The sequence below is a fragment of the Otolemur garnettii genome, unplaced genomic scaffold (assembly GCF_000181295.1).
Source record: "Otolemur garnettii isolate 467f Iridium unplaced genomic scaffold, OtoGar3 scaffold00027, whole genome shotgun sequence".
In the NCBI taxonomy this organism is placed as follows: domain Eukaryota; kingdom Metazoa; phylum Chordata; class Mammalia; order Primates; family Galagidae; genus Otolemur; species Otolemur garnettii.
This window is the reverse complement of record NW_003852422.1, coordinates 103903-114987: the sequence shown is the minus strand read 5'-3', so window position 1 is coordinate 114987 and position 11085 is coordinate 103903. Positions and strand designations below refer to the sequence as shown.

Sequence of the window (11085 nt, the reverse complement as noted above, 5' to 3'; positions counted from 1 at the left end):
CTAGAGTGTGAGTGCGGGTCCGTGCTCCTCCACACCACCGCGTGGGATCACCAGGTGGTGGCGCGGGTCTGGACGCATTGTGCTGAGCAGTCTGTGTGTGCTGCCCTCACGCCCCATGCCATGTAGGGCCGTGTCCCATGGCCGGCGAGGTGCCAGGCTGGTACCATTGGCACGGGGAAGGCCCCCCAGGGGCACGCCCCTTGTTGGGGCCAAGGGGGCTGCGGCACCCTCGATGACTATGTCGGCGTCCTCGTCGCTCTCTGCTTCATCGGGGTGAAAGTTCTGCAGGACATGGGCGGTCGGGGGGCCATCCGAGGACTGTCCCCCGCCGCCAGGGGCACGGCCACCACGCACCACGTTGTTTCTCTGGTTGGCGGGCTTGACAGTGATGATGAGGTTGTGGCTGTTGGCGATCATCATGTCCGTGACCTGGTCCAGCGTCTTCCCTGCCACTTCGATCCCGTTTACCTCTAGGACTTCGTCATTCACGGCCAGCAGCCCAGTGCTCTCTGCCAGCCCCCCGGGCACCATGCGTGAGATGAAGATGCCTGGCACCTTCTCTAGCCCATGCGGTGTCACCCGCACGCTGGTGCCATCACGGATGTAGAAGCCTAGTGGCTTCTCGCAGCCATGCCGGTACAGCCTCACGCGGCGGTGTGTCTCGGGGAGGATGTCCACGTCGATGACAGAGGAAACTGGGCGAAAGTCGTGCGGCATACTGATGTCCAGGTGTGTTCGCCGGCGCAGGCCCTCATCCCGCAGGGCCACCAGCACCTTCTTCTTCCGCGACAGAGTGCCTGCCCCAAAGTTGTAGTGGTCTGCCTCTTCTGAAATAGGACACAGAAGGGCAGTTAGATGCACATCACAAAGAGGAACACGCGGAGGGCTAAGGCCCATGCTACCTGTATCTTCCTCCTGGTGTGAACCCTGGCAGACAGTTGCGGGAGTAAGTCACTGTTTCACCCAGAGTTCAGTACCCCAACCCCAGGGAGCTGATCTAAGCAGAGGGCACTGGCCAACATTTGAGGCCAAGTCAGTTGCAATCACCCCCCTAAAATCAACTCTCTCCCAGGGGTGTCCAGTTTTTTGTCTTCTTTGCGCCACTCTGGAAGAAGAGTTCTCTTGGGCACACCTTAAATAACAAACACCAACAAAAGCAAACAAAGGTCCATGCATAATTTCATGATCTCTGCCACCACAGATAAGCAAAAAAAGTCATCATGTAGTCCACACATGGGCCTTGCAGGCTCCAAATGGGTCCCCAGGCATCCAAGCAAAATAATTTAAGGTCAAGAGCCTGAAACAAAGAGAGGCAGCTGAGTGGCCTGGGTTGAGACCCTGAGGCTGGACCACAGTGTCTTTAGCTTTACCCAGTTAAGTTCCCCCAAATGATCCTCCTATATATTTCCTCTTTTTCAATTGTAAGATACTCAGTTCTTTTTTTTTTCTTTAAGTTAATCACAAGTAAGAAAAACTTTCCATACTTTTTTCTTTTCTTCCTGTATGTAAGTACCCACAAATTACAGTGTTTGCTGACTAGTAGCTCTCTATAATGGGAGTTGCTACTCAGCGGGTAGTGTGAGTCATGGCCATGCATTTTTGGTTCCCAGCTGATAAGCAGAGACCTGCAGATGAGGCCCTGGAATTCACCAACCTGCCCGGCCTCCAGACCCAGGGCAGCACACGCTCACTTCCCAGGTGTCCTCAGGGACTCCGAGGGACTCCAGGACCCCACCCAGAACACTCACCTGCCCCCAGCATGACACCATGTGCTTGTGGAGCTGTGAACACTTTACCCTAAAGTTGGGCTACAGCATAATAAAACAAGATAAAGGAATTTATCAACAAGAAAGACACTATAAGGAGCTTAGTCTAAAATGTTTTTTTTTTTTTTGAGACAGAGCCTCAAGCTGTCACCCTGGGTAGAATGCAATAGCATCACGGCTCACAGCAACCTCCAACTCCTGGGCTCAAGCGAGTCTCCTGCCTCCGCCTCCCAAGTAGCTGGGACTATAGGCGCCCGCCACAACGCCTGGCTATTTTTTGGCTGCAGCCGTCATTGTTGTTTGGCGGGCCTGGGTTGGATTCGAACCCGCCACCTTAGGTGTATGTGGCTGGCACCTTAGCCACTTGAGCCACAGGCACTGAGCCAGTCTAAAACATTTTAAAGGAATAAACAGGTAGTGTTTGGAAACTCAGAAAAAATGCATTATCCTCATGTCAGAAAAATATCTTATTTCACACTTTCATTTTTATATGAAGCTTCTTTGTTTCGGGCACGTGAGGTTCTCCACAGAGCAAGTAGAGTGGCTGGCTCCCCTAGAGACCTTCCTCCCCAGACACCAGTACTCTTCATTCTGCCTCTCATGGCCTGGGAGGCTGACTTCCTTTACTTTGCCAGTAAAAACCTGGCCTGGGTTCTCCATAACACTCCCTGTTACAAAGGCTATTTCTCTGAGGAGTGACCCTGCCTTCACCAGAATGGCCTTCCTTCTTCAGTTGTGTGGCTGTTAAAAGACTGAAGATTAGAAAGAAAGAATCCACAGGCAGCATGGGCAGGAAAAGTTGGGTATGAGAAAAGAGAAGGCGAATCCTTAACAAGAAAAATTCTCTGGGCTTAGTTCTCTCTCAGAAGGTGCAATATATCTTTTAACTTACAGGAATCTAATATCATGTTCCTAACAGCACGCAGGTGTGCCAAGTACACTCAGGTTGGGACTGGGAACCAAGCAGACTCTGCTCCTAGGAGGAAGGACCATAGGCCCAGAGCTCAGCCTGGCAATGTTTTGGTGAGCAGGGGCCCCATTAGGATTTTCTTTGTGGATGAGGAAACACTGGCAGCACTCAGGCAGTGTGAGAAAGGCTGCCCACATAGAGAGAAGGCTCTTGAAAGGGTGAGGACAGCTCTCATCCTGGAGCCAGTGCCTATGTCACTCAGCACCTCCTGCTTTGTGACTGGATCACCAATCACATCAATGGGATCATCATCTGCCCCACACCAAGACCTCAAGGCCCAGGAGGACTTCTGAAACAAGACGCCTTGTAATAATCACACTGATGACATTCATCCTCCAGGTGTTACCCCCAGAGGTTATGTGTCCTTCTAGCCCTCTTCTGCAAGTTCACATACATGTGCATGGATATAGTTGTTGGTATTTTCTTCTTGTATTATACGAGTATAACATGGTATCTCAGAACTTGGTCACTGCCTAGCCTCTCAGTACCTTGCAAACCCAGCAAAGGCATACTCAGTGACTTTGGACACAGACAGTGGATAAAGGCCCTGTCCTGAAGGAATCATGAGGCTAATGGGAGAAAGAGACACAGACCTAATTTTAAATATGATTACACAGAAGATGCCTTGAGACTGGAATGCCAGGGTGTGAGGGGAGAAGAAATGCTGACGTTGCTGAAGTGGATTAGCTGAGGGCCTAGGACAAAGTGGGCTCTCCCAAGTCTGAAAACAAAACCCAAGCAAAGACTTCTGACTCCATTACAGGCTCACTCTAACATGAGGAGGCCCAGGTGGGTCAGGGTAGCTCTGGAGGCACAGCTCTCTGCCTGTTTCCATCACGTGGGCCCTTCCCAAGTCTACTCTTGGATGACAAGTCCAAGCACTTTCCAGAGGGTGATCCTTCCAACAAACCTACATCACCAGAGGTGCCTGCTGGTGCTAGAGGCTGCCCACATGCTCGTCCTTGTAGGCGGCTATCCCTAACCGGCCGACTGCCAGGTCCTAGGTATTTAGGGCCAAGTTCCACCTTGTGAAGGGTTAGCAGCCCCAGCTGTAGCTCTGTGTTCCTGCAGGGTGAAGTAAGGCTATTCCCAGCACTCTTTCTTTGCACAATCAGACTCACAGATTTTCAGACACACCCATACCCCAGAGCCACCTGTTTTCACTGTCTACTCCTGGGAGCACTGACTGCTGGCCAAGGCACACTCCCAGCGGCTTGACCACATATGTGTCTGTGCAGCTGGGGCATCCCACTTGCCCTCCCCAGGTGGTAAGTGCTCTGGCCAGGTCAATGTGGACTGGATTGAGGCTTCAACCCAGAGCTGTGGGGCACAGAGAAGGATGTGGGGGGCCCCTTGTGGGGGCTATACCTTGTGCAGGGGGCTGAGGCCACTGTGTGGTGATGGGAGCAAGTGGGTGGACTACTGCCTGGGAGGATGGAGTGATATGGCTCTGCCCATTCTTCCCCAGACACTATCTCTGACACAAACCCAGGATAACCCAGGGCCTTTGGGGTCTGGCCCAGAAAGCCCATCAGAAGTATGTACTTTCTGCCCTGAGACTAGGATAGAACACATTTGGACAGTGACCATCCTACTTGCCCACCTCACACACTCAAAGCAGGGCTGAGGCAGAGGACCCAGAAAGGAGGAAAAGCCCAGACCTGTCTTTTCCCAGAAGCCCTCTCCCCTCCTAACACAGGGGCCACTGCGATGCCTTTGAGTTGTGCCAAGTCCAAACAGTGCAGCTCAGGTCTCCTCTGCCTTTGCAATCTGTCCTCTCCTGGTCTAAGGGGCTGCTGGGTCCAACTGTTCCCTGCTGTGTCTCATCTTGGGCCTTCGAGCACCTGCCCAGCACTTAACAGCAATGTAAAGTATAAGCCTTTCAAAGGTGTTTTGGACTCTAAAATGTTAGTCTTTTTTTTTTTTTTTACAAATGGTGTTGAATTACTGATCCCTAGGGAAGTTCCAAGAAAACACAGTTTATCATTTCCACTCTTGACCAACAAAGCTGCTCTGTCACCATTTGGACCTGTGAACAAACACTGTGACTCTTCACTTGTATTTTTCCTTCTGAAATGAGGGTGGGCACATCAGTAGTGTGTACAGCCAGATCAGCACAAGCACAATACACCTTGCGATTGTTACCCGATCTGTTCTACCTCTCAGCTGCACCCTAAGGAAGCACAGGTCTGGATGTGGGGTTGAGCCACTACTGGGATTCCAGTGTTCCTGCACTTTGTCCTGTCCAAATAGACAGCACAGCCTGGGCAGGGGGCATGCGAGCAGACACTGCCAGAAACAGGCGCCCACATGGAAGACGGGCCAGAGCAGGAGAGCTGGGTGGTCAGGGCTTTGGCTTCCTGTGTGCCCACTTTCCCAGCCTCTGTGCGTGGCACATGGGCTTCTGACCCTAACCCTAACCCAGAGTGCCCAGGGAGCATGTGGTCCCGCATGGCAACAGGCACAAGGAGTGGCAACTCAATTTCAGACCAGTGCTGTGGCTTCCCAATGATCTATTTTTCTGTCACTTTTAAAAATATCAACTATTGCACATGGACTTTGTTAGCCAGAAATTCCAAACTATCTTAAAAATAAAATTTATTCTAAAGAATACCCCATTCCTAAAATTCCAAAGTGTCGTTCCTAAAATATGTTTTATAAGAGCAAAATTGTCACTGCTTCTTTCTCAAATGTGTTAAATCTCATATTTTCCATCAAGTAAGCAATTCAGGAAGTTATAGTTTTTAGGCAAATGTCTACCAACTCTCTGCCCATATTCTGTTTTCACTTAAATTATATTTTCTTCTCCTGTTTCTATTTCAAGATTCCTTTTTTTTTTTTTTTGAGACAGAGTCTCACTTTGTCACCCTCAGTAGAGAGCTGTGGCATCACAGCTCACAGCAACCACCAACTCTTGGGCTCAAGCAATTCTCTTGCCTCAGCCTCCCAAGTGGCTGGGATTATAGGTACCTGCCATAAGACCCAGCTATTTTTAGAGACAAGGTTTTACTCTTGCTCAGGCTGGTCTTGAACCTGTGAGCTCAGGGCAATCCACTTGCCTCTGTCTCCCAGAGTGCTAGGATACAGGTGTAAGCCACCACGCCTGGCCTATTTCAAGATTCCTCAACAAGAGGGGAAACAGAAGTCTAATCCTATGTAGTTCTGGTGGTTATAAGTATTCAAACTAAAGATTTTCTATGTATATATTTCTTTTCTTTCTTTCTTTTTTTGTTGCAGTTTGTGCAGTTTGGCCAGGGCTGGGTTTGAACCTGCCATCCTTGGTATATGGGGCTGGTGCCCTAACTCCCTGAGCCAAAGGTGCCGCCCTGTATATTTTCTTATATAACTCTCTGATCATACATGTGATTGATTAAAATTGGTCCTGATTCTAAGTGAGGACCAGTTTTCAGAGGGTCTCAGAGGGTTTTGGGGCACCCTCCCAGACAGAGCCTATCTGACTGGCAAAGGGAATGTGCTGTCGGCAGATGGCTGCTGCTTACTCCTCAGGGCTCGGGCAGTGGCTGGCAGCTCTTGGCATAAAGCTGCTTTTCTGTTTTCCATTAGCCACTCCCAGAAGGAGCAGAATGTGCACAAGGTTCCACTCCCAAATGCTGACACTTGTGGTGGTGATAGGGAGAAAAGCCCAGAGGCTGGCTCATCAGTGCCATCTGCAACAATACAGGAAAGCTGGGGCCCAGCCAGGCCTCCACAGCGCGCCTGAGACCTGGGCCAGAGTCCTGCCTCAACACAGAGTTGTCACCCCAACAGCCTTGGCCTCTGGCACCCTGGGACTCTAAGCTACCTCAGACCGTGACACATCCAGGACAACTGTCCTGGACCGACTGGAGCACCTGTACCTTTGGACAAGCAGTAGTGGGGCAGCTCCAGGCCAGGACACAGTCTCCAGGGGCACCGCCCTCTGCTCCCCATGCCCTTGTGCTCAGTTTCCCTGGCACCTGGTCTCCTGAGTCTTGAGGATGCATGGTGACATGCATGGGTTCTGTCCCTTCCATAGCCTGCAAGACATCTAGGAAAAAGGCCCTCACAGTTCAGAAAGACTCATTTTGGACTTCTCCTCAGAGAAAACCAAAGTTGCATTTGGAGATTATCTGCTCAGCTGCTACACTGCCCTAACTGCACATGGGTCTGACCAGCCACGCCAGTGTTACAAGGACCTGAGCTAGGGACACAGCCACACAGGAGGGGCTTAGTGGCTGATGACATGGTGGCACTGTCTTCATCACCCAGATACTGTCAGGTCTCACACCCCCACTCCTGCTGCACCTTGGAAGAATGGCCACAGTTAGTCTCTGCCTGCTACAGACACAGCCTGGAGATACTGGCAGATGGGCAGATATGTACATGACCTATGCCGGAGATGCAGGCTCAGCTCTCCCTGATGACAATGGCGGGAGCTTTGCAGTAGGGACCAAGCTCCAGAAACACACAGCTAAGAAAGTGCAGCTGGCTCAGGTGAGACAGCCAAACACAGGAGGCAGCAGTTCCCTCCAGCCCGGCTGGGGCTTGTGCCCCAGCTCTGGACCAGAAGTACCTCTGCTGATTATGTTGATGTTGGTCTCAGGGACCAAACTTGAGTGGGTTAATGCAGTCAAATCAGCTGATAGCTGCCCCTCAGGAAGAACTTCCACCAGATTTGTCAAGGTAGAACTTCGTCAGAAAGTTATCTTAAGAACTTTCAACAAAAAGGTTGAAACAGTTTAGTTTTAGCTGGCAGACTAACAGACTACTTTTCTCTTTGTAGTTAACTGTTTTAGGAATGATATGACAAAGACAAAAACTACTTCCAGGCAGTGATCCAATCTGCTCACTATCCTGCTTCACAAATCACTTGATTTTGAAAAGGGGCACCAAGAAGCATGAACTCCCAGATTCAGTTCTACCCTCAGACTCTGCAGGGACCGTGCCTGCCAGGATGTCTCTCCCTCAGGGCAGGGAAAAGCCTTGGGCCAGAGGCAGAGGGGGGTAGTCCTCATCTGTATAACTGAAACAAGCAACTGGTGAGCCCAGACTATTGGTAGGAGGGAGGCTCACACCGACAGGATGGCCAGCCCTACCCATCTAGGGGACATGGGAAGGGTCTGGTGTAGGTAAGGTGAGCAGGCCCACAGAAGCAGGGTCCAGGTGGTACGGGAAGGAGCTCAGATAGTCTCCAAAACTTTGTGAGCATCAACACAGTGTCACTCGTGGAAAATCCCACCCCTGACTTCATGTGAAAGGTCCAAGTCAAAATGCAGCAAAACTTTGTTTTATGCACAAAATTACCTTCAGGCTACGTGTATAACATACATGCAAAACATAAATGAATTTCATGTTTAGACTTTGGCCCCCTCTCCAATATACTTCATCATATAGGTGCATATATTCCAAAATCTAAAGAAATTCAAAATCCACAACATTCTTGGTCCCAAGAATTTCAGATAAGTTACTCAACCTGTATACTCTGACTTTATTGTCCAGTATAGTAGAACCTGAGTTGATCCCCCAAGGAACTGTAACAAATTGGCCAGCATCAGGAGGTGGTCACCATATGGAGTGAGGCTACTGTACTGATACACACATGTGCTGCATGTCCACTCTGGGAAAATTAGGTCAACTTGAGGTGTTCAGCATAGGGGTGGGTCAGCTATGGAGGCTCCACTGTAATTGCAGTCCTTGGTATTTACCCAGATGGATCAAAAACTTACTTTCACACAAAAACCTGCAAACAAACATTTACAGAAGCTTTATTCATAATTGCCAACAATTGGAAGCACCCAGGCTGCTGCACTGTAGTGAACAGATAGATGACCTATGGCAACATCTATACACTGGACATTTCTCAGAACTAACAAGAGATGAGCTCTCATGTTGTGAAAAGACACAGAGAAACCTTCAATGCTCAGTAAGAGAAGCCAGTCTGAACTGGCTACACACCAAGTGCTTCCAACTTGTGATGTTCTGTAAGAGGTACAGCTATAGGCACAGAGAAAAGGTCAATGGTTATCAGGGTTAGGGGAGAAAGGAAGGTACAGCTGGAGACAAAGGACATGAAATCATTCTGTGGGGTACTGTGATGATGAGCACATTGTCACATATTTATCCAAAAGCACAGGATGTACAGGGCTGGCATGAACCTGAGTGTAAATCACAGATGAACCTGAGTGTAAATGCCAGCTCATCAATTTTAACAAATGTATTACCACATGAATACAAGATTTAATTAATGGGGGAAATGGTGTGATGGGGAAAGGGGGTTTATGAAAACTCTTTGTACTTTCTTTCTTTCTTTTTTTTTTTTAGAGACAGAGTCTCATTTTGTCACCCACAGTAGAGCGCTGTAATGTCACAGCTCACAGCAACCTCCAGCTCTTGGGCTTAGGCAATTCTCTTGCCTCAGCCTCCTGAGTAGCTGGGACTACAGGCGCCCGCCACAATGCCTGGCTATTTTTTTGTTGCAGTTTAGCCAGGGCCAAAAAACTCTTTGTACTTTCTGTCCAATTATTCTATAGACTGAAAATTGCTATAAAAAGAAATTTAATTAAAAATGCCTAAAGGATAAAAGGCCAAAAATCATTATATGGTGCATATACCAAACTATTCCCTTATTATGGTAAAATGTTTTCTTTAAAAGGAAAGTAAGTATTACTAGTTGCAAAGCTAGAGGAAATATTACTTTTCAACTAATTGGAGCTTCCACAATGTATGGTTTTGAGCTGTTTGCCTGCAGCCCTTGTCAGCCCTTGTTCTCTGGGCTGGCTGAGCGCCCAAGTGGAGGGGAGGTTGTGTCTGGGTGCTGGATGCTCAGGCATTCCAGGACTGCAGTGGGACAGTGAGGCTGAACCCTGGGCTGATGAGACTGTGGCTTGCCCTGGAGGCCAGGGGCCAGGACGGTCAGTTGTGCCCACACATGTGACCAGAACATGGAGCCTGCAGCACAGTATAAGAGTCAGGAAAACAGCCTGTGACTGCAATTGCCAGTGAAGAGGAGGGGACAGTGGGGAAGGGCTCCAAGGGGTCAGGAGCAGCTCTTACCCATGGGGGCAACTCAGGAAGGCGCTGGCTCAGGGCAGTGACATGCTTCTCATGTTGGTGTGCCTGTACTGCATAGTGGCAGGACATGGGGACAGGAATTAGGCAGGGCTGGCCCAGACTCCCCCTTAGACCCTTGCTTCTCTGGTATGGGGACTGTTCTCTCTGCTCACCCATGCTCTACAAACATTCTCCTGATCACAGAACCCCTAACCCCCTAAACCTTCCAGCATCAAACATTAAGTTCCTACAGATGTATTTCAGTATTTATTTCACACTTTGCAAAGATGGGGGTTACTTGGAGGTCAGGGAAAGTCTGGCCTTTCGGGACAGAGTGACTACTTCTTGAGTTGATGTGAATGGGTTGGCAGTGAAGAGCTTACATCTGAACTGCCTGCTACCGGTCTGGCCACCACTAGTTCAGTTCATGTATTTATTTAGCATCATGTGGCTCCAGGCACAGAGAAACTGGCACCTGCTCTCAGGAGCTCGAGATCTGTTGGGGGAATAGGCCCCATCCAGACAGCCATGCATAGCTCCTGTCCCTGGCTACACGCGTAGATTGAAAACTCCAGAAAGAAAGAGACTGTGCTTGAGGACAGGCCAGAAGAGAATACCCAAGGGGCTCTACCTCTGGGGAGAAGGGGCTTGTTTTTCCAGACCTCCATGTCCAGGAGGAAAGCTGGGGTCCAGCCACAGAACATCTCTTAACTGGGTGAGTGACAACCAGCACTCACCCAGAACCTAGCATTCTCCTCCCTCTATTTATGATGATTTCAGGGGTCACTAACTTCACTCTGCCACTGGGAAGTATTATCACCACTTGGGTAGAGTGGCTGGGGCTCTGCTGACCCACAGACAGTCCTTCCTCCTCCATGGGCCTCCTTTGCACCTCTGCCAGCTGGCTCTTGGCTGTGGTGTCTCAGTGGGTGCTTGGCAGGGAGCAAATGAGGCTGAAAGGTGCCCACTGCAGCTGCCCTGTGCCCTGCTGGCCGCTGCGCTCAGAGTCATACATCTCAGAATATGCTTTCCAATGAGCCAGGCAAGGAGAGCCAGACCCAGCCTCCTTGCTATGGATAACTGCATCCATGTCCTTGGTATTCCTGATGTCCCCTAGGATAACACATACTCCATGTCTCTCATGTGCCAGCAGGAACAGTGGCCACGCACCAGGCAGCAGACAGGTACAATGTGCCTTCCTCCCCCATCCTGGGAAGTCACCCAGAACAGTCAGTGTTGTGTAAAAACAGGTCTGGAAAGCTGTGTCCTAAATAATGTGTCTGCTTGGGAAGCCAGCATCTCCTGTCTGGGCTCAGCATT

The 11085-nt window shown here is 49.8% G+C and overlaps 1 protein-coding gene across 1 annotated transcript in view; it reads right to left on the bottom strand.

The window, feature by feature from the left end:
- PARD6G (par-6 family cell polarity regulator gamma) overlaps window positions 1–11085 on the bottom strand; it is a 91310-nt gene continuing 80225 nt past the window's right edge. Inside the window, exon 3 of the mRNA XM_003788386.1 lies at window positions 1–827. Coding sequence (XP_003788434.1) covers window positions 1–827 — 827 coding nt within the window. The remainder of the gene's footprint in view (window positions 828–11085) is intronic.